This window comes from Hemiscyllium ocellatum, chromosome 44 (genome assembly GCF_020745735.1).
Source record: "Hemiscyllium ocellatum isolate sHemOce1 chromosome 44, sHemOce1.pat.X.cur, whole genome shotgun sequence".
Lineage (NCBI taxonomy): Eukaryota > Metazoa > Chordata > Chondrichthyes > Orectolobiformes > Hemiscylliidae > Hemiscyllium > Hemiscyllium ocellatum.
This window is the reverse complement of record NC_083444.1, coordinates 16,865,094-16,889,210: the sequence shown is the minus strand read 5'-3', so window position 1 is coordinate 16,889,210 and position 24,117 is coordinate 16,865,094. Positions and strand designations below refer to the sequence as shown.

The following is a 24,117-nucleotide window of genomic DNA, read 5'->3' as shown; positions in this document are numbered from 1 at the left end:
TAATAAAAGGATCCACTACACTAGACGTCCCTGACAAACTACCTACTTGGAGAAGAGAATTGGAGGAGGAATTACGTAAAAATGTAAAAGCACTCCAAGATAGTCGTGGGGAATTTTAACTGCCCCACTATTAACTGGACAGGAGGGGTTAAAGGGGATAAAAGAATGGAAAAACTACAATGTGTACTTGAATCCTTGCTCATCAAACACATATAAACTTTAACAAGTAGATTGATCAATGGGGAACAAATTAGTGCATATAAAAGCACTATAGGCACCAGTGATTGTAATATAATACTGTTGACATGACAGTGGATACAATTATGGCTAAAACCAAATTAGCAGATTGGATAAAATCTGATTTAAAAAGGGGCCGAGAACAGAATTTAGAGAAATAAATGGGCAAATATTTTGATAAACAATTACATAGAAGAATAGAACTTTTACACTTTTTGCCACCAAGAACATAGATGCACTGAATTGTGTCAACATTTTGAATTAGATCCTGGGTACATTAGATGCATTTTGATATTTCTGACCTTTTGATCATTTTTCTACCCACCTACCATGTCCTGCCTCTCCTCCCCTTCCGTAATAAATGCATGCATTAAAATGACATGACAAATATTACTGAAGGCCTAATCTGAAAATGAATTTTAAAAATTAAGATTTCTTTTCCAAATCTACCTAAAAGAGAATTGAGGGAATGGATATAGAAGTGCAAGAGAGTGCTGAATGAAAGGCACTTTGGTGTTGCTCTGACAAAACCTGGCACGATCATACTCCCATTAAGCTGACCAATCGCCCATCTAATCGCAAAGGTGGAACATTACTGTTAAAACCCTTGACAACACATTGTGATAAAGTAACTAAAAATTATCTTTCTTGCTCTGGCAAGTGTTCTTGTGGTATAGCCATTTGAGGCATTAATAGCTGAAAATCTGATTTACTAGTAATGACCATAAGTAGTCTTGAATGTTGAAGCCCAATTCCTAGTGAATATGGACAAATGCCAGAGAACTCTAGAACCCCTCAGTTAAATACATTGCATCAGGGTTAAATGTAAAGTTAACCATTCTTAAATCTATATTTAAAGGCTGGTTACAGATTATTTTTAAAAAAGTATAGAAAATATGTTCTGAAATTTGGAAGGGTTCAGCATTTTAGGGCAAATTCCTGATTTGTTATTTTTCAAATAAAGGAGAATAGAACATTTAGAATTTGAAAATATAATAAGCCAGAATGTATGAATTTTTTTGCATAACCAACCTTAATTTGTGAACGAAACACCGACAGAAGAGACAAAATTTAAAAACAAGTCAAACTCTCCACAAATGCTGCCAGATCGGAGTTTCTCCAGTATTTCAATTTTAAATCAGAATTCCAGTAACTGCAGTATTTCACTTATTACCAACTATAGTGCTCTCTGCTAATTTGTCAACTTAGTCCATAAACATGGAACTTGTTCAACCCAGTCTGTGTAACACAGATGCAAGATGATATATTAGTACTGGATACAAACCAGAAGGAAGCACAAGCTCCATTGTTTCCTCATTGTATTCCAAATTCTTGTTTGGTATCTCTGCAGCTTTCATGTCAATATCTTCTCCATGTTTGTGATCAGGATAACTCCCTCTATGTGTACAGAGAAGCAAAACAAAAAAAGTCAAATAGATTTACACTTTTCTTGTCTTGGAACGTGCAAGGGCGGCCCATGTTTGAAAGACACAAAATGGCTGACATGGGTTAAATAAAATGAGACCACTGGCTCCAGCATTAAGACACAAAATGGCTGACATGGGTTAAATAAAATGAGACCACTGGCTCCAGCATTAAGACACAAAATGGCTGACAAGAGGTAAACAGAATCAACAGCCTGCTCCGGTACTTCAGTGAAACACAATGGTACCTTTGAACAGGCCAACTCCAAGGTCAACAGGGGTCCTGCAAGCAACTGTCCAAGAGAGGTTGCCGAGGGATGGATGAGTTATTGATCCCAGCCTCATTAATGAAAGGATGTCATCCCATTAAGAAAACAGCACCAGTTAGAACAGGGGTGTAAATCTCAGCCCATTAACCAGACAACCTAACTCATTAAGCAGCTTTGAAAACAACAGCTGAAGTTATTTAGTAGTAATTGGCTGTTCCTTTGAAATTATTCACAATATTAAGAAATAGGTTCTAGTTAAAGATTTTTCAGATAATCACAGATTTCAACATAACTACAGATACACATAACCTGAATATAATCGAAGCATTAGGGGGAAAAACAAAGTTAATTAGTCTCAGGGAAGACTTTCTCCTATCAAAGTTTGAGAGAAGACTTGTAGCTCGGGTGCTCGTTGTTGTGGTTCTGTTTGCCGAGCTGGGAATTTGCGTTGCAGACGTTTCGTCCCCTGTCTAGGTGACATCCTCAGTGCTTGGGAGCCTCCTGTGAAGCGCTTCCGTGATCTTTCCTTTGGCATTTATAGTGCATGACAAGCAACAAGTTCGACTGGGACAACACTACTATTATATGACAAACCAAACAGAGAACAGCCAGGGAATTCCTAGAGGCATGGCACTCATCCACAGATTCTATCAACAAACACATCGACCTGGACCCAATATACCGGCCACTGCAGCGGACAACTGGAACTGACATCCGGAAGCAGCAGAGACAAACCACTATAAATGCTGGAAGAAACATCACAGAAGCGCTTCACAGGAGGTTCCCAAGCACTGAGGACATCACTAGACAGGGGACAAAACGTCTGCAACACAAATTCCCAGCTCGGCGAACAGAACCACAACAACTTTCTCCTATCTCTTACAAAGATCCCTGGTAATGCCCTAAATTCATCAGATAAATAGGCTGCAACCAATTTAAGTCCTAACAGTAGAAGTAGCTGTATAACTTAGCAAACTTGATAACAAGAATTAATATTACAAATCTTAAAGCAGTTAATTAAAACTAATTTTCTTTGTATTTTTAATATATTTTCCACTGTCCCAATTATACATAAAAGGAGCAACAGAATTTGATAGAGCTAGCATATGGACTACAAATGAATAATGATTCAAGCTGTCCTTAGAGATAAGCAAGTCTGGGACATACCTGAAGTAGTATGACCAGTAACTTTGGAAAGCGAGTTCATAGGATGAATAGAAAGATCCTAAGACCTGGAGATTACAGTGTCTGTTAAACACCATGAGATCATGGGAACCTGGGGCTGTCCATAGGAAAGCCCATCATTGATTCGATGTTTCACAGGCTTAGGTGCATGGAATAAGAGGGAAAGACTCAGTGACCACACTGTGTGATTACTGTAACACATTATAATATAAAATGCAGTATTTCAATGTAAAAATCAGTGTTAGTGATCTCTCTTCTGATGAGCCAAAGATTAAGATAAAAATTGTGTTCTCATGTCAAGGCCAGATTTGGGAAGATGCTTTGGCTCTCTCCCTGCATTAATCAATTGTTGCTTGAATGAAAGTTTGCCATGTGGCTGAATCCTGCCTGCCTGCTGAGTCTTTGTCCCTGGTCGGGGGTATGCTCCTGCAGAATGCGATTTGATTTCACTATTAATCTTTCTACTTTGTTTGTAAAACACAAAAGATATGGCCAGAAAGCAGATATTTACAGGCAGGTTTATTCATCTTGCCATTTACCAACACTTTTTAAGCACATTTATCCTAATTTGATTTCTATAGTGATGATGTTATGTGCAAGTCTGTTTGATAGGTGACAAGATGGGAAATTGTGATTTAGGCTTTCACTGATTATGTTTTATTAGACTTCTTTGACACTATTTGGACTAGTGGTTAGGAGGGTAACACTTTTAAACAGAAATCGTGAAGTGCATTAAAACAAAGCTTGCTGCTTGAGAATTGGAAAACAAAATACATCTGAGGCACAGAAATTCAAAGCAAGAGAAAAAAAAGCTGAGCACCAAAGTCACCACTAGCCAGACACCACTGGATTCTCCAATCAAATTGCACTCTCTCTTTTCTTCGTCAGACATTAACATGTTCAAGGTATTCGCAGAGGGCAACAAAAGGTTGGCAATGGAATGGCATTACGAAGACATAAGGGATGACAGTTGAAGGAAGTAGAGATAGTGTCAAAGAGAAGTAGCCGCTACAATGTCAATAACCACAAGGACTGGAAAGAATGAACATAAGAAACAGGAACATGAACAGACCATAAATGACCAATCAATCCTGCATTACTTTCCAAAATTATCAAAGCTGCTTGCGTTTCGGTCAGAAATGCCTTCTCCGTCGACTTTTCTGTCAGGAATGTTCACTATTTGTGCTGTTGGTACCATTTTTATTCAGATGGTGTTTTCTCTAAGAAATAGGCGAGGTGGAGAGAGCAGTGATTCTCCCTGGAGAGCTGAGAACCATTAACTGTGGCGGATGGCAGGTAGCTCTAGGCTCTTTGTCCTACTGCCCCCTTCTTTGAGACCCTTGATGACATTAATATTTCTACAATCGCATTGGTCCAATGTTGCCAAAACCATCAGACTTAAGTTTAATAGGTTTTTTGGGTGTCTAAGTTCCTGGTTCAAATTGATTGGCCAAATTCAAAAGCCTGTTGTTTTGATAAACAAAACAGCTGATTGGCCTGCTAACTGTCCAGCTTTCGAAAATAACATTTCAATTCAGGTGCTGGATACTTGCAAACTTTCAAGCTGCTGCTCACAGGCATCCATTTTAAATCTCGAAGCCTAGAGAAAGCATGTGATCTTTTAAAGGGACCATACAATGCTTCCCCACCCCTCCCTCAGCATTTGACAAACACCAAATTCTAACTTCCTGCCTCCTAATCCACAAGTATTCTGCCCAACTTCGTAAGTAGTACGAAAGCTCAAACTGAGTACAGTATTCCAGAGGGTAAAAAATGAGGTCTGCAGATGCTGGAGATCACAGTTGAAAATGTGTTGCTGGTTAAAGCACAGCAGGTCAGGCAGCATCCAAGGAACAGGAAATTCGACGTTTCGGGCATAAGCCCTTCATCAGGATGAAGGGCTTATGCCCGAAACGTCGAATTTCCTGTTCCTTGGATGCTGCCTGACCTGCTGTGCTTTAACCAGCAACACATTTTCAACACAGTATTCCAGAAGCAGTTTAATCATCAAAGACCTGTAAATTTGTAACAACACTTGCTTAATTTTTTAATTCCAGTCCCCTTGCAAATGAAAGGCTTAACTTTTCAGGAGAACAGGGAGTCACAGCATAAGTTGACGGGGTGTATACCAAACGTCAGAAAGCTAAGGTGATCAGCAACAAGATTCACAGTACATGCATGAACATGTCGAGAATTAAAGAGATGGAGTAACCAATTAAAAGCAGCAACAAGTGAGGAAGCTGCCAAAGCAGCTCAACAAATAGCACCGAAGGAGCAATTCTCAAGATCCCAACACTTTGTTTCGCAAAGCAAGATCAGAATTTTTAAAGGATTGCTTGATGTTACCAAAACTAAACCCAGGGTTTGTATAACCTGCAATTGCTTATTGAATAGTCAAGGGTGACCTTTTACAGACTTAAGTGGTCAAAGTAATAATAGATATCCTCCAAGTTTGCTCCCCTTGTTCAGAAGGCCACAGATGGGGCAATAGGGAGGAAACAATGGACGATAGTCTACGATTAGCTAGGGATGAGATAATCAAATCAGATGAGAAAGCATGCCTATCCTAAGGCTAGTACAGAGCTTCCCAAAATGGGGGCCATGATCCTAAATGCTAAAAACTGAAATTCTGATGTCCCAAGTTTTGAGTAGCAGTGGCCATCATGGAGATCCACTCAAGTTGTAACAGCTGTGCTCTCACTAACAGGCCCAAGCTTCCCAGCATCTCCTACAATACCTAGAAATTACAGCAATTTTCATGTCTTGCTATGTGGTCAAAATGGTAAAAGTTTGGAAAGCACTGGGCTAGATAGTTTGTGTTTGGGAATGTGTTTCTAAGCAAACTAGCTTTAAGCCATAAACCAATGCTAAAAGAAGTGGTTTTGAGGGAAGCATTGAAAAATGTGGATGATGAGGTCAAAGGCAATTTGACCAACATTAGGTTAAAGTGTCAAATGTTAAACACTTTCAAAATAGTGCCCAAGTTTCCACCAAAAGTAGTATCATTTCCCTTCAAAAGACATGCAAATTATGAAAAACACAATTTGTTACCTAAAGTCATAGAAGTCTGCAAATTCAAGAGCAGCATCTCCATCTGTGAAGAGCTTACAATGGCTGCTGTCAACCATATGAGCTTGGACAGCTTCAGTCGAGTAAAAGGACCGCCCTTTCTCATTGCACCACAGGCAAACGTTTCCCAGACCAACCTTTTCTCCTGCAAAAATAAGATTGCAAACATCACAAGCAGCTACTTATATAACGCTAAATGAACCGCATCCAAAACCTTTTAGCATCTCAAACTGAAGGTCTGAACCCAAACAGTCAAAAATACTATCTCTACAATTGTGCATTTCTGAGTTGTAAACTAATTTAAGCATTGTCCTTTGACAGTCAATTTACTACACATTAAAAATGATGGATGTAGATTTGCTCGCTGAGCTGGAAGGTTCATTTCATCACCATACTAAGTAACCTGGTCAGTGAGCCTCCGAATAAAGCACTGGTGGTGTAGCCCGCTTTCTATTTGCATTTGGGTTTCCTTGGGTTGGTGATGGAATTTCCTGTTCTTTTTATCAGGGGGTGGTAAATGGGGCCCAAGTCAATGCATTTGTTGATAGAATTATGGTTGGAATACCAAGCTTCAAGGAATTCTCGTGCGTGTCTGTTTGGCTTGTCAGAGGATGGACGTGTTGTCCCAGTCGGAGTGGTGTCCTTCCGCATCCGTATGTAAGGATGCTGGTGAGAGGGGGTCATGTCATTTTGTGGCTAGTTGATTTTCATGCATCCTGGTGGCTAGTTTTCTGCCTGTTTGTCACTGTTCTTCCAAGGTGGTTTGTAGATGATACTAGTTTTACTTGTTGTCTGTATTGAATCTTTCAAGTTCATACGCTGCAGTTTTAATGTGTTGGTGGGTTTGTGGGCTAGCATGATGCCAAGTGGTCTGGTTGTCATTTCAGAGATGTCTTTAAAAAGGGGAAGAGTGGCTAGAGTTTCTGGACATTTTGGTCTGCTTGTTTGAGTTTGCTGCCAAGAAGTCAGCAGACTATGTTCATTGGATACCTGTTCTTTTTGAATACACTGGATAGGTGATTTTCATCTGCTCTACATAGTTCCTCTGTGCTGCAGTATGTGGCGGCTCGTTGAAATAATGTTCTGATGCAGCTTCATTTGTGGATGTTAGGAAGATTGCTTCTCTAGTTCAACATTTGGCCCGTCTGTATTGTTTTCCTGTACAGACTGGTTAGAAGTTTCCCACTGGCTGTTCGTTCTACTGCGACATCTAGGAATGGCAGTTTATTGTTGTTTTCTTCCTCTTTAGTGAATTTAATGCCAGAAAGAGTATTATTGATAGTCTTGAAGATTTCCTCCAATTTGTTTAGTTTAGTGATGACAAAGGTGTCATCCATTTAATGGACCCAAAGTTTGGGTTGGATGGTTGGCAGAGCTGTTTGTTCGAGTTTCTGTATTACTGCCTCTGCTAAGAATCGTGATATTGGAGATCACATGGATGTTCCATTGGCTTGTCTGTAGGTTTTGTTGTTGAAGTTGGTAGAGCTTGACGATATTGTCCTTGCTGATGAAGTTGGTGGTGTTTGGTATATGTGTCTTTGATTCTTCTATTGGTGTAATCAGTGTTTCTTTGGCCAGGTTGACGTCGATGGATGTGAACATGACCGTATTTCAATGAGCCGCCACACACTGCAGCACAGTGGAACAACAAAGAGCAGAGGAAAATCACTTGTACAGTGTATTCAAAAAGAACGGGCATCAAATGAGCACAGACCGATTTCTCAGCGACAAGCCCAAACAAGCAAATAAAAACCGTCCAGAAACTCTAGCCACTCTCCCCTACATCAAAGACATCTCAGAAATGACTGCCAGACTACTCAGACCACTTGGGCATCATGGTAGCCCACAAACCCACCAACACACTAAAACAGCAGCTAATGAACTTGAAAGATCCTACACAAACAAGCAAAGTTAGTGTCATTTACAAAATACCTTGCAAGAATTGCAACAAACACTATAATGGACAAACTGACAGAAAACCAACCATCAGGATACATGAACATCAAGTGGGCACAAAAAGACATGACCCTCTCTCACTAGTATCCTTACATACGGATGTGGAAAGACACCACTTCTACTTGGACAAGGCAAACAGAGACACACACTCGAATTCCTAGAAGCATGGCATTCCAACTGGAACTCTATCAACAAACACATTGACTTGGACCCTATTTACCACCCCCTGAGAAAAAGAACAGGAAATGACCACCATCATAGGAAATGACATTACCAAACCAAGGAAACCCAAACACAAATAGAAAGCGGGCTACACCACCAGCGCTTCATTCGGAGGGTCACTGAAGATGTTACCTAGTAGAGTGACCAAACATCTGAAAATGAACCTTCTAGCTCAGCGAGCGAACCTACATCCAGACCTCAACCTGAGCACCAAATCTTCTCAAAACTCAGTCAAATGATAGTCAGAGAAATATGACCTATCATGAGCAACTGATGGTCGACTTAAATTTCTGAGTCTTCGCTCATCTCAGTGACATGAAAGTGAAACCATTAGATTAATGAACAGTCCCACTGCTCACTCAAGATCCCTCGCAATCAGACTCAACCAGATTAATTTCACCAAATTCGCAATTTCATACAGAAGACAGCAAAGACTGCAGATGCTGGAGATCAGAGTCGAGTGTATAGTGCTGGAAAAAGTACAGCAGGTCAGGCAGCATCCGAGGAGCAGGAGAACATTCCTGACCTGCTGTGCTTTTCCAGCACCACACTCTTGACACTCAATTCTATGTCAAATATTAATACTGCACTTGTAAAAAAATGTCAACACTGTGTCCATGAGTTTGTTGAGTGTTCTCTTATGTTCGCGCTGCTTGGCAGTTCTCCATAACAACACAGTTGGGAAAGGAATGTTAGTTACACTGTTAGGGGTAAAAGATGATCAAAAGATCCCTGTTCCACTAGGTCTGGATCTTTGTATAAGATTCAATGCAGCATGACAACTACCCTTTCAGTTAACAACCCGTTTTAATGGTCACACTTGGATCAGACAATTTCCCAAAGTGATCCTATTTAATTTTCCTCTTCATGCCTTATTAAAAATTAGGTAGATTAATTTGCCATTAAGAGATTGTTAAAATGTATATTTCATTCTTACTTACCCAGGTACTTCATCAAACCCTTTAGATCCACTAAATATTCAATGTCAGGAATAAAAAAACCGTGCATCTTAGTCATATGATCAATATTTTTAAATAGAGATCGAGAGTGATGTGAACAAAATAAGCAGTCCGTTATTTGAATACTGCCAGGTGGAGAGTCTTCAGTCAGCTTATCAGCTTGGCTCTCGTTTTTAAAATGTTCCTCCTCATCAGAGACAGAATCCACATCCTCCCATTCACCTAGCAGAAAAAGTGCAAAATTGAAACCAAAAGCATTTTTATACTCTATATATAAAACAGTATTCTATTTGATATAAATCTCAGTACAAATGTGTAAGTGTGAATATATTCAGATCTGGCAACCTTTTCTCTGTCAAACAAACGCAGATCAATTTTACACAGTCCTTGTTATGCCCAAGTGTACAATGCAAACCTCCTGCAACCTCTTCCATCAGTCAGAAGCCTGAACACACGCACCAGCAGGTTCAGGAACAGCTTCTTCCTGGACGTCATTAGACTGATGAATGGAGTCCCTAACTTCAAATAATGCTAGCCTTGCTAATGTCGCTCTTGCCTAGTGCTCACCCTGTGCAATGCAACCGACAAGCCTCGGTCTAAACCTTTCTGATCTGTACATCCTTGCTTACTATGATCTACTCAAACAAAGCTTTTCTCGTGACAATGAACTTCAGCACACCTGACAATAAATCAATTAAATCAAAATTAACATACCCAGAAGTGAATTGATTTATTACTGAGAACACCTTTGTTAGAGGAAATACAAGTTGCAACTCTTATAAAAGAAATTTTAAATAATTTAGGCTGCAGAAGTATCAGATGTTCACAAATATTACCTTTTGTCAGTAAGGCATTACTACAACTTTACCAAAATGCACAAACTAATTAGGGCCTGAAGTAGAATGAGCGTACAGACATCACATGCTGCTTGTTAGGACGCACTCTCCACTCTATTGAAATAAGCACTGGCGATTTGCCCAAATGAGTTACCTTGTGCTTTGGAGTTAGAATCTGTCTTAAAAAGTGAAAGGAGGAAACTTTAGTGCAGTGGACATATTCTCTAGACACTTGTTAAAACTGAACCAGAAACAAGATGTTGATCTGCTATTATTTACCATCATCTTCATCCTCCATCGTCACTTCCTCCTCACATGACTCGAGTTGGTCCAATTTTGCAGCTTGCTGTTCGAACCAGAGTAACCGAGGTGGTTTGTCAGGCTTCTTGTTTTGGTGGCTGCTAACTGTGACTTGTGACTCAGTGTCTTCAGTTCCTGGGACAACAGTCCTTTTCCTCGTGGAGGGAGCCAGCTGAGCTTTTACCGCCTGCTGAATGGCTATATTCACAGTATCTTTGTCCATTCCATCCTCGCTTATCCCTATCTCCAAATTTTTCACATTCAGCCTTTCCAGCTGTTTACTTGCAATGCTCGTGAACTTCTTTTCTGTATCCTGGTGTTTCTTGGATTTTAAATGATTTTCATAGGCATTGAATGTGGCGAATCTTTTACCACAAGATGTGCAGTCTGTAGCAGTCCCCTTTTTCTTCTCTTCTACAGCTGATCTCAGGGCCAATACACGTTCTTGGAAGTTTTCAGCTGTCACCGGAGGCATTTCTGCGACTTTACGCTTCAGGTTATATCTGTGCCAATCTGTTTTGTAATGTGACCTCTGAATCTCAGCATCACCAAAAGCCACATGACACGTGATGCAGGTGTAGGAAGACATTGCTTAAAACAAAAATCAAACATAGAACACAGAAAAATAAATCAGGTCCACAAAGAACAAACATTGATGTCATTGTTCATTAAAAATCAAATCCAGAGTCCAAGCGCAATATCTTTGCTGTTAGCAAGATCTGCTTCACCTCAACATTGCTGGCTATATTTACAACTGGCTAGGTCTCACACTCTTGAATTCTCTCACTGGCTCTGTCTTCTTAGAGTCATACAGCATGAAAAGATCCTTTGGTCCAACTCGTCCATGCTGACCAGATATCCCAACCTCATCTAGTACCATTTCCCAGTACTTGGCACATACTCCTCTAAACCCTTCTTATTCATATATTCACCCAGATGCATTTTAAACGTAGTAATTGTACCAGCCTCAACCACCTACTCTGGCAGCTCATTCCATACAGGCACCACTCTCTGCCTGGTGAAATCCCCCCTTAGCTCCCTTTTAAATATTTTCCATCTCGCCCTAAACCTATGCACCCTAGCACTGCATTGCCACAAACTGGGATAAGACGTTGCCCATTTATCCTGTCCATACCCCTCATGATTTTACAGACCTTTATAAGGTCACCCCTCAGCCTCCGATGCTCCATGGAAAACAGCTCCAGCCTATTCAGACTCTCCCCATAGATCAAATCCTGGCAACTTCTTATAAATCTTTCCTGAACCCTTTCAAAATTTCACAGCATTATTCCGATTGGGGCGGGGGGGGGGGGGGGGGGAAGAAAAGAAGAGATCAGAATTGCACACTATATTCCAAAAGTGACCTAACTAATGTCCTGCGCAACCGCAGCATGACCTCCCAACTCCTGTACTCAACGCTCTGACCAATAAAGGAAAGCATGCTATATGTCTTCTTCACTACCTTATCTACATGTGACTCCACTTTCAAAAAACTTATTAAACACTTTTAAGATACTCCTTAAAACTAATTCTCTTCAGCCAAATTTTCTAATATAGAGCATCAGGGAAATACCTTGAACATCTTATGTTAATGCAAGCTGGCTGTGACACTGATATACAACATACATACATAACTTTTCGGGGTATTATTGTGGACACGATTGCGACACAGCATTTGGGCAAGTATGGGGGGGCCAGGGGATGGAAAGAGGGAAACAGGAATTTCAACATCTTTGCCTCTTCCCTATCCTACTTGTAGACTACTTTTTTGACTTTTATTTTTCTTAACTCATTTAGGGCTCAAGTGAGCCTCTCAGCAAGTTCTTTTAAAAAAAAACACTTAAAAAATCCATTGTTTGGTTTCAAATTTTTTTCGTGTCAGCCATTTGCAAAATCATCCACATTTTCAGATCAATTTTTTGAAGAATCAGTTGAAAAGAAAAGTCTGCAGGGGAGAGATCGTCAAGCGATGGTGCCACTAGGCCATTGTCTCCCCATTGTGGGTGGAGGGCCTGGGGCCCAGGAGACTTCCACTTTGTGGATGAGGGGCCTGGTGCCAGGGCTGATGTGTGAATAGAGAGTCGAAATCAGGCTGGTGTGGACATAGAAAGTCTCATGTCCAGGACAGTATCCTCGTCATGAATGCAGAGCCGCATACAGAGAACAGTGAGCAAATACAGAGTTGAAGATGCCAGAAATCTCTTTCGTAAAGAGTGCCTAATGCTCAAGGCACTGCTTATATGTTAGAGGAACCTCGATTATCCGAACGAGGTGGGTGGGGACTATTTCGTTCAGATAATTGAGTATTTGGTTAATTGATTTAATGCCTCTCCTCTGGAGCTTGGAGCTTTGACCTTTCCTTTCTCTGCCTGCCTTGCTCCCTCTCCCTGTCTCAGGGGTTGTTTCTGAGCAGAGACACACGTGTGTCAGGAACCTGCAGCATCGCACCCCCCATCAGTTCAATGGGATTGACGCAGCGAGCACTTGCTAAGTCCTCTCCCTGTTCAGGAGACTAGGCAGCAGCACATCGCGCAAGTGCCTCAACCCCCATCCACCCCCTAACCCTGTCCAATGTTGCCTCCACCCTTCACCACCCCCCTCCATCCTTCACCACCCCCCCCCCCCAACCACCTCCTCCCCACCCCTGGCCAATGGGGGAGGGGGGGGGGGGGGGTCTCCAAATACAGCGCGCACACAACCTTTCACTGCAATCTTTGACAAGTTCTACCTTTGCCCTGTACAGAACAATGTTGGATAGGTTATCTGGGGAAGTGGGGTTCAGGGTACATGCCTGGATTGAACTCCCACGAAAGTATGGGGAGGAAGTGTGCGCTGTTCTCGGCAGCATTTCAGTAAGCCGAGTTAGTTTTTAAGCATTATAAACAAAAGAGGTGTTGGAAACACCTCTTTTATGTAGTGTTTCTATCGGGACCTTGAGATCTCCTTCAGATAATATTTAGATAATTGAGGTTCCTCTGTAAATAGTGTGCCTAACACACTCTTTACAGTCTTCAGTAGAGATAGCCAAACGTCTAGCAACATATTGTAACGTTGGGGGCGTGTAGTGCAAATATTTTAATATTGTTATAAGAGTTGGATTTTGACCTAGTGATAAGTGGATTATAGTCTGCGTGTATGAAAGAGAGGGTTCCAGAAGGCTTATTGAGAATTTGTCTGCATTGGGAAAGAATTATGACTAAACATTTGAAGAACTTTAGTAGACTAAAGTCTCATGTCTTTAGAAGGGTCAGGAATTGATTTGAAACAAAGAGAGATTGTTGGAGGAGCTTGGCGTGTCTGGTAGCATCTGTGGAGAGAGATCAGAGTTAATATTTCTAGTGACCCTTCCTTAGAACCCAAATGATGGCTGTGATTTCTCTCCACAGATGCTGCCGGATATGCTTGGCTTTTCCAGCAATGTCTATTCTTGTTTCTGATTTTACAGCATCCACAATTCTTTCAGTTTGTATCAGGGATTGATTGAGTTGCTTAGGGGCAACACCCATAGCTGTACACCTCCTGGCATCAGTTTGCAGATATGCTGATTGAAGTTGGATGTTTTTCTGGACCAAAGAATTAGTTCAGATAAGTTAGAAATACACGACATCAGTGTAATGGTTGAGATTGAAAGTTTCAGACCATAAATGGGCAGTGAGAACCACGACATTATTTGAACCAATGATGGAAGTCTAAATTCAATTCTGTGAATACATCAGAGGATTCGACATCTCTATTCGCACACCTGCCTGGACATCGGGCTCTTTGTCTGCGGGGTGGGTGTCTCCTGGGCTTTGGGTTCTCTGTTCACGATGGGGGAGGCAATGGGGGAGGTGATTATTGCAGAAACTAACCTCAAGATCCAGAATTAAGAGCAATAGCTAAGTCAAACTACAGATGTAATAAATCAGAAAATTCTGTCTATTTGAGTGCAGGGTACTATGCTATAATGCGTCTTTTGTCAGTATAACATGATAAACGAATTGGGGACACGGTTTCCAAAGTGTGAACTTTTAAAGCATGTGTTGGCTGTAACATGACTGCCACCACATTAAGCGATTTTTCTGTAACACGGGTTGCATAAGAATGCAACCATGTTAAAGAAGAACTATCTGTACTATAAAGAATCAAAAACAGAAATTGCTGCAAGTTCAGCAGATCTGGCAGCATCTATGGACAGAAATCCAGAGCAAACATTTTGCATCCAGTGACCCTTCCTCAGAATGGATGAAAGCAAGGAAAATAATGATTTTTATGCAGGAGATAGGGTGGGGAAGGGGGAACGATCGATGGAGATCGAGCCCAAAGAGTGAGAGAAGAACAGTTGAACAGACAAAGGACTGGATAATGATCAGGCTAGGAGGGTGAATGGCTATTAATGGAAACCATTAGTGGCTAACAATAGGTTGTATGCCACATCAGACCAAGTGATAGCAAGGCCTGGTGTGTGGGCATTGGGGTAATGACATTGGACAGCTCAAGCCCCATAATTGTTGAACTTGATATTGAGTCCAGAAAGCTGGAGAGTTATCAAATGGAAAATGACTTGCTGTTCTTCCAGCTTGCACTGAGCTTTGCTGGAGCACTGCAGGAAGCCTGAGACAGAGTTGTTGGCCTGGGAATAATGTGGTGTGTTGAAGTGGCATGCAGCTGGAAGCTAGGAGGCTTTTTTGCAGACAGAACGTAGATAATCTATGAAGCAGTCACTCAGTCTGCACTTCAATTCTCCAATGTAGAGGAGACTATAATGAGAGCACCAAGTGCAGTAAACTAGATTAAGTGAAATGCAGGGTAAAGCACTGCTTCATCCGCAAGGTGTGTTTGGGCCTTTGGATACTGAGGAGGGAGGAAGCAAACAGACAGGTGTTATACATGTGGTTGCAGAGGAAGGTGCCATGAGGCTGTGGAGGGTGTTGGGAGTTAAGGAGACGTGGACTAGGGTGTCCTGGAGAAAACGGTCCCTATGAAAGCCTGAGAAGGGAGGGGAGGGGAATATGTGGCTGGTGGTGGCATCCTGCTGGAGGTTGTGGAAATGGTGGCTCAGGGTCCTCTGGATGTGATGCAGGTGGGATGGTAAGTAAGGGCAAGGGGAACCTTATTGCGGAAGGGAAGAGGTGAGGACCAAAGTGTGGAAGATGGGGTAGACCCGGCTGAGGGCTTTTTCAACTATAGTATTGGGGAATACTCAGTTGAAAAAGGTGGTGGAATTTTGAAGGCATCCTTGTCAAAGTTGGCATCATCACAACAGAGCCGGAAGAACTGGAAAAATGGAATGGAGAATGGAAGCAGGGTATGAGGATGTATAAGCAAAGTAACTGTGGGATTCGTTTGGATTGTAATGGAAATTGGTGGCCAGTCTACCCCTAGAATGGAAATAGAGGCGTCAAGGAATGGAAGGGAGGTGCAGCCACACTTGGAATATTGTGTACAGTTCTGGTTGCCCCATTACAGGAAGAATGTGGAAACACTGGAAAAGGTGCAGAGGAGATTTACAGGATGCTGCCTGGTCTGGAGGGAAGGTCTTATGAGGAAAGGCTGAGAGACTTGGGTCTGTTCTCAATGGAAGGTTGTGGCTAAGAGGGGATTTGATAGAGGCATACAAGATGATCAGAGGATTAGATAGGGTAGACAGTGAAAGTCTTTTCCCTTGGATGATGACATCAGCTTGTACAAGAGGGCATAACTACGAATTGAGGGGTGATAGATTTAAGAGAGATGTCAGAGTCAAAGGCGTGGTAAGGGCGTGGAATGTCCTACCTGCTAATGTAGTCAGCTTAACCACATTAGGGAGATTTAAACAATCCTTAGATAAGCACATAGATGATTTTTGAAAAGTGTAGGGGGGGGTGAGCTGAGAATAGTTCACAGGTTGGCGTAACATCGAGGGCCGAAGGGCCTGTTCAGTACAGTATTGTTCTATGAAAAAAATTAAGTTTCTTAATTGCCAACATACAAATGATTATAAAGCGTTTTAAAAATAATGAACAATTTTGAATCCAAAATATAAAGATACTGCATTGGCATTCGAACGGGCATGCATGGAACCTCCACAGCTGCACTGCCATGCAGTTTAAAGAAAACGTTGGTAATAGGGAAAGGCAGGAAAGTCAAGTTGAGGATTATCAAATCAGTGACAATTTCACTGAATAGGAAAGGAGACATGATGGGCTGAACAGCCTTCGCTGCTCCTGTGTCTTATGACCTGTAGATGCCCTCTTTTAAAGAAATTTGGATTTGACACTGTGAGCTGAGTTTCAAGCTGAACATTGAACAGCAGCTTGCTTTGAAAGTAGAGAACTAAAGCAGATGTTTGTTGCTGAGAATAGGCCTGGACAATAATGCAACTTAAATAATGTTCTAATGACACAGAGCTGGCAGCTGGATTTGCTTGGAAGAATAGAGGCATGGAATATTTTCTAAATGGGGAGAAAATTCAGAAGTCTGAAGCGCAAAGAGATTTGGGAGTTCTAATCCAGGACTTTCTCAAAGTAAACTTGCAGGCTGAGTCAGTAGCCAGGAAGGCAAATGCAGTTATGGCATTTATTTTGAGAGGACTTGAATATAAAATCAGGGGTGTACTTCCGAGGGAGGCTCTATTAGGCTCTGGTCAGGTCACATTTGGAGTATTGTGCACAGTTTAGGCCCCATATCTCAGGAAGGATATGACCATGTTCAGAAAATACTCTGAGAATATTCAGGAATTAACAACATTTGACTCTGGGTCTATACTTGGTGGATTTTATAAGGATGAAACTTCCAGAATACTGAATGGTCTGGACAGTGGATGTTGCGAAGATGTTTCCATTGGTAGGAGAGACTAGGACCAGAGGAGACAGCTTTAGAGAAAAGGGAAGACCTTTTAGAACAGAGATAAGGAGAAACTTCTTCAGCCAAGAGTGGGGAATTGATGGAATTCACTGTCACAGAAGGCTGTGGAGACCAGGTCATTGAGTATATTTAATGCTGAGGTAGATAGGTTCTTGAGTATCAAGGGGATGAAGGGATATGGGGAGAAAGTGGGAGAATGGGATTGAAAAACTGATCAGCCATGAGTGAATGGCAAAGCTGACTCAATGGGCTGAATTGCCTAATTCCTGCTCCTATGTCTTATGGATTCATGAATCAAGAGTGTACTGGTGCTAACCAGCTAATCAGGCAGAACTTTTATTACAAAAAGGAAAAAAAGTTCTACTTGGATTTTACCAGGAATCAGAGGATTTTGGGAAACTTTCAGAGACTTAGCATTTTTACTTTATCTAGTTTTGTATCAAGTTCTCAATATTCAAAAAATTGATAAAAGGAATCCCAGATCTCTAAGAAATAAGTTATTGCCACACATCTGCTGAAACAGTTTGCATTAATTGATAACGTCAAAAATTCAAGATAAACAGTTCTACGAGCATGTGAACAACCCGTTGTCCAAGAATGCCTGACTTCCATGACATCCATCATTTAAATCAAATTTTCCAGTTGTTTTATTTTCTTTTTAATTTATCCCTCAACTGTATGTCTGCTTGGAAATGTGAATGAGAGTCACAGCACATATTAGATTTCCTCCTTATTTTTGTTCTGCAAAAATTATATTAGTGAACAAAAATTAATAATCTGAGTTAAACACACCAAAGTTCTGTTATTCTTAATCTGGTTAGGAACAATTGGACAATATTAAGATATGAGTACATTGCAAATTCAGTGATAGACTGATTGGATTAAGCACCTCCACATCATAGCCCTATATCACTGCAGGTCCAAACAACCACCAAATGGGAGCTATGGTAAGGGAGGCCCCTTACACCACAATAGTGATGATGGCACTAATGTTGTAAATATTGTTTCACCAACAAGATTATGCTATTTTAAGGACAGATCGGGGTAACAAAAATATCTCTGCTAGGTTGGGAGAACAGCAGGCTACAACAAAGAACTGTACTACATTTTTAATGTTCAATGAGAAACAAAGACCATAAATCCTTGAGATGACTGGGGTAAATGAGTCCACATCTGTGACAAATCATATTGGCTAGGACCTTCCAAAAGGAAGGCTGCTGTTGCATTTGTTCATTCGGACCTTGTAGATGTCCTTTTGCAGTAGACTGCGATGGAACTGCCAAATAAATTGAAACTTCTAAGACAACCCAAAACGCTCTGAAAACTCCCCTAATTCTGAGTTAGAAGTGGATAATTCGACTCACCTATCTGAATAACTCACTCTAGTCAAAGGAATTCAAATATATTGGCTCCTGTTTAAAATATCAAACCAGGGCTCACCACCACCCAGCAACATCCTCATCTTGTGAATGAACACATGAAAATAAAAAGCATTGCACTTATTGCTGAAAGGAAAATAGGTATGATTTCAACAACGATTCACTCTCTGACTGACTGCGTGCATTCCCAAAAAGCTTATCCTTGGAAGAATCCAGGAATCAAAATCATGGAATCCCTACAGAGAGAAAGTCGGGGGGGGTGGAAGAAGGGATATAAAGTCATTCAGCCCATCAAGTCCTAACCAACCCTGTGAAATGCAACTCCCCCACCCCCACTCACCGCCCCCCCAACCTGAGAGTTATCACAGCTAATCCACCTACCCCACATTCTACACTGACCGTGGCTCATCCACTTGCCACACACCCCATTCCCCCCAATCCTACACTGATCGTCGCTCATCAACCTACCCCACCCCCCACTCCCCCCAACCCTACACTGACCACGGCTCATCGCACTCTCCTGACTGTGGGAGGAAACCCCACACAGACCCAGGGGAGAAGGTACAAACTGCTCCCCCCCCCCCCCTCCACCCCCCGGGGGAGGGGGGGGGGGAAAGCATTGACCTACCCTGGGGGGGAAACAAATTCAAAACTACTTCACCAAGAGGACAGCCAGCAACGTTTACTCTGACCCGGGATGTCATTGAACATGTGTGACAGACACGGGTCAGAGGGTGCACGGGTTCAGAAGGCAGACCCCTCGGGTTGAAGGTGCCCCTGGGCTGTCGGTAAATGAAGGCCCCAGCGCGGCCTTCCCTTGGAGCTCACCCCTACAGCCCAGCCCCGGGACTGAAACATTAACAAACACAAACAAAAATAAGGATCTTTACGGCCAAACACATTTAAAGCTGACAGGAAAGAAGTTACCCGTTGGATGCAGTTACTTTTAAAAAAAACCGCACGGCGTGGAAGGTCACCAAAGGGACAACGGTCCCGCACCAACCGTCAACTTGCGTACGAGCCCCTCCCCCCGGAAGCGCCTACCCAGGCAGCATCAAAGGGCCGCGCCGTCACTTCCGCTCCCGCTTCACTCCACACACGGCAGCCAGTACGCAGGCGTCGGCACTGAGCCTTTCCGTGTTCTCGGCCGCAACGTCACTTCCGCCCCTGTGGTTGCCGCCGCCCGGGCCACTTCCGCCCCGAACGACATGACTCGCAACGAAGGGGAAAAGTTAGATTAGGTTAGATTCCCGACAGCGTGGAAAAAGGCCCTTCGGCCCAACAAGTCCAAACCGACCCTCTGAAGAGTAACCCACCCAGGCCCATTCCCCTACCCTATAATTTATCCCTGACTAATGCAGCTAACTCTACGGGACAATGTAGCATGGCCAATTCACCTGGCCTGCACGTCCCTGGACACTATGGGACAGTGTAGCATGGCCAATTCACCTGGCCTGCACGTCCCTGGACACTATGGGACAATGTAGCATGGCCAATTCACCTGGCCTGCACATTCCTGGACACTATGGGACAGTGTAGCATGGCCAATTCACCTGGCCTGCACGTCCCTGGACACTATGGGACAATGTAGCATGGTCAATTCACCTGGCCTGCACATTCCTGGACACTATGGGACAATGTAGCATGGCCAATTCACCTGGCCTGCACGTCCCTGGACACTATGGGACAATGTAGCATGGTCAATTCACCTGGCCTGCACATTCCTGGACACTATGGGACAATGTAGCATGGCCAATTCACCTGGCCTGCACGTCCCTGGACACTATGGGACAATGTAGCATGGTCAATTCACATGGCCTGCACATTCATGGACACTATGGGACAGTGTAGCATGGCCAATTCACCTGGCCTGCACATTCCTGGACACTATGGGACAATGTAGCATGGCCAATTCACCTGGCTTGCACGTCCCTGGACACTATGGGACAATGTAGCATGGCCAATTCACCTGGCCTGCCCGTCCCTGGACACTATGGGACAATGTAGCATGGCCAATTCACCTGGCCTGCACGTCCCTGGACACTATGGGACAATGTAGCATGGCCAATTCACCTGACCTGCACGTCCCTGGACACTATGGGACAATGTAGCATGGCCAATTCACCTGGCCTGCACGTCCCTGGACACTATGGGACAATGTAGCATGGCCAATTCACCTGGCCTGCACATTCCTGGACACTATGGGACAGTGTAGCATGGCCAATTCACCTGGCCTGCACATTCCTGGACACTATGGGACAATGTAGCATGGCCAATTCACCTGACCTGCACGTCCCTGGACACTATGGGACAATGTAGCATGGCCAATTCACCTGGCCTGCACGTCCCTGGACACTATGGGATAATGTAGCATGGCCAATTCACCTGGCCTGCACGTCCCTGGACACTATGGGACAATGTAGCATGGCCAATTCACCTGGCCTGCACGTCCCTGGACACTATGGGACAATGTAGCATGGCCAATTCACCTGGCCTGCACGTTCCTGGACACTACGGGACAATGTAGCATGGCCAATTCACCTGGCCTGCACATTCCTGGACACTACGGGACAATGTAGCATGGCCAATTCACCTGGCCTGCACATTCCTGGACACTATGGGACAATGTAGCATGGCCAATTCACCTGACCTGCACATTCCTGGACACTATGGGACAATATGGCATGGCCAATTCACCTGGCCTGCACGTCCCTGGACACTATGGGACAACGTAGCATGGCCAATTCACCTGGCCTGCACATCCCTGGACACTATGGGACAATGTAGCATGGCCAATTCACCTGGCCTGCACATTCCTGGACACTATGGGACAATGTAGCATGGCCAATTCACCTGGCCTGCACGTCCCTGGACACTATGGGACAATGTAGCATGGCCAATTCACCTGGCCTGCACATTCCTGGACACTATGGGACAATGTAGCATGGCCAATTCACCTGGCCTGCACATTCCTGGACACTATGGGACAATGTAGCATGGCCAATTCACCTGGCCTGCACGTCCCTGGACACTATGGGCCAATGTAGCACAGCCAATTCACCTGGCCTGCACGTCCCTGGACACTATGGGACAGTGTAGCATGGTCAATTCACCTGGCCTGCACATTCCTGGACACTATGGGACAATGTAGCATGGCCAATTCACCTGACCTGCACGTCCCTGGACACTATGGGACAATGTAGCATGGCCGATTCACCTGGCCTGCACGTCCCTGGACACTATGGGACAATGTAGCATGGCCAATTCACCTGGCCTGCACGTTCCTGGACACTATGGGACAGTGTAGCATGGCCAATTCACCTGGCCTGCACATTCCTGGACACTATTGGACAATGTAGCATGGCCAATTCACCTGACCTGCACGTCCCTGGACACTATGGGACAATGTAGCATGGCCAATTCACCTGGCCTGCACATTCCTGGACACTATGGGACAATGTAGCATGGCCAATTCACCTGGCCTGCACGTCCCTGGACACTATGGGACAATGTAGCATGGTCAATTCACCTGGCCTGCACATTCCTGGACACTATGGGACAATGTAGCATGGCCAATTCACCTGGCCTGCACGTCCCTGGACACTATGGGACAATGTAGCATGGTCAATTCACCTGGCCTGCACATTCCTGGACACTATGGGACAATGTAGCATGGCCAATTCACCTGGCCTGCACGTCCCTGGACACTATGGGACAATGTAGCATGGTCAATTCACCTGGCCTGCACGTTCCTGGACACTATGGGACAATGTAGCATGGTCAATTCACCTGGCCTGCACATTCCTGGACACTATGGGACAATGTAGCATGGCCAATTCACCTGGCCTGCACGTCCCTGGACACTATGGGACAATGTAGCATGGTCAATTCACCTGGCCTGCACATTCCTGGACACTATGGGACAATGTAGCATGGCCAATTCACCTGGCCTGCACGTCCCTGGACACTATGGGACAATGTAGCATAGCCAATTCACCTGGCCCGCACGTCCTTGGACACTATGGGACAGTGTAGCATGGCCAATTCACCTGGCCTGCACATTCCTGGACACTATGGGACAATGTAGCATGGCCAATTCACCTGACCTGCACGTCCCTGGACACTATGGGACAATGTAGCATGGCCAATTCACCTGGCCTGCACGTCCCTGGACACTATGGGACAATGTAGCATGGTCAATTCACCTGGCCTGCACGTCCCTGGACACTATGGGACAATGTAGCATGGCCAATTCACCTGGCCTGCACATTCCTGGACACTATGGGACAGTGTAGCATGGCCAATTCACCTGGCCTGCACGTCCCTGGACACTATGGGACAATGTAGCATGGTCAATTCACCTGGCCTGCACATTCCTGGACACTACGGGACAATGTAGCATGGTCAATTCACCTGGCCTGCACATTCCTGGACACTATGGGACAATGTAGCATGGCCAATTCACCTGGCCTGCACGTCCCTGGACACTATGGGACAATGTAGCATGGTCAATTCACCTGGCCTGCACATTCCTGGACACTATGGGACAGTGTAGCATGGCCAATTCACCTGGCCTGCACATTCCTGGACACTATGGGACAATGTAGCATGGCCAATTCACCTGACCTGCACGTCCCTGGACACTATGGGACAATGTAGCATGGCCAATTCACCTGGCCTGCACGTCCCTGGACACTATGGGACAATGTAGCATGGCCAATTCACCTGGCCTGCACATCCCTGGACACTATGGGACAATGTAGCATGGCCAATTCACCTGGCCTGCACGTCCCTGGACACTATGGGACAATGTAGCATGGCCAATTCACCTGGCCTGCACATTCCTGGACACTACGGGACAATGTAGCATGGCCAATTCACCTGGCCTGCACATTCCTGGACACTATGGGACAATGTAGCATGGCCAATACACCTGACCTGCACATTCCTGGACACTATGGGACAATGTAGCATGGCCAAATCACCTGGCCTGCACGTCCCTGGACACTATGGGACAATGTAGCATGGCCAATTCACCTGGCCTGCACATCCCTGGACACTATGGGACAATGTAGCATGGCCAATTCACCTGGCCTGCACGTCCCTGGACACTATGGGACAATGTAGCATGGCCAATTCACCTGGCCTGCACATTCCTGGACTCTACGGGACAATGTAGCATGGCCAATTCACCTGGCCTGCACATTCCTGGACACTATGGGACAATGTAGCATGGCCAATTCACCTGGCCTGCACGTCCCTGGACACTATGGGACAATGTAGCATGGCCAATTCACCTGACCTGCACATTCCTGGACACTATGGGACAATGTAGCATGGCCAATTCACCTGGCCTGCACGTCCCTGGACACTATGGGACAATGTAACATGGCCAATTCACCTGACCTGCACATTCCTGGACACTATGGGACAATGTAGCATGGCCAATTCACCTG

At 44.1% G+C, this 24,117-nt stretch overlaps 1 protein-coding gene across 2 annotated transcripts in view; it reads right to left on the bottom strand.

Annotated features, from left to right (window-relative positions):
• LOC132835287 (cytoplasmic 60S subunit biogenesis factor ZNF622-like) overlaps positions 1–19,684 on the bottom strand; it is a 29,167-nt gene extending 9,483 nt beyond the window's left edge. Inside the window, exons 1-5 of one of the 2 annotated variants that reach the window (XM_060854706.1) lie at positions 19,606–19,684; positions 10,437–11,048; positions 9,304–9,543; positions 6,167–6,329; positions 1,523–1,635 (exon numbers count right to left, since the gene is read on the bottom strand). In XM_060854706.1, the coding sequence (XP_060710689.1) occupies positions 1,523–1,635; positions 6,167–6,329; positions 9,304–9,543; positions 10,437–11,046 (1,126 nt within the window). In that variant the 5' untranslated portion in view covers positions 11,047–11,048; positions 19,606–19,684. Of the gene's footprint in view, positions 1–1,522; positions 1,636–6,166; positions 6,330–9,303; positions 9,544–10,436; positions 11,049–19,588 lie in introns of both variants that reach the window. The other variant, XM_060854705.1, reaches the window with a different exon arrangement.
• Positions 19,685–24,117: the final 4,433 nt, after the last annotated feature.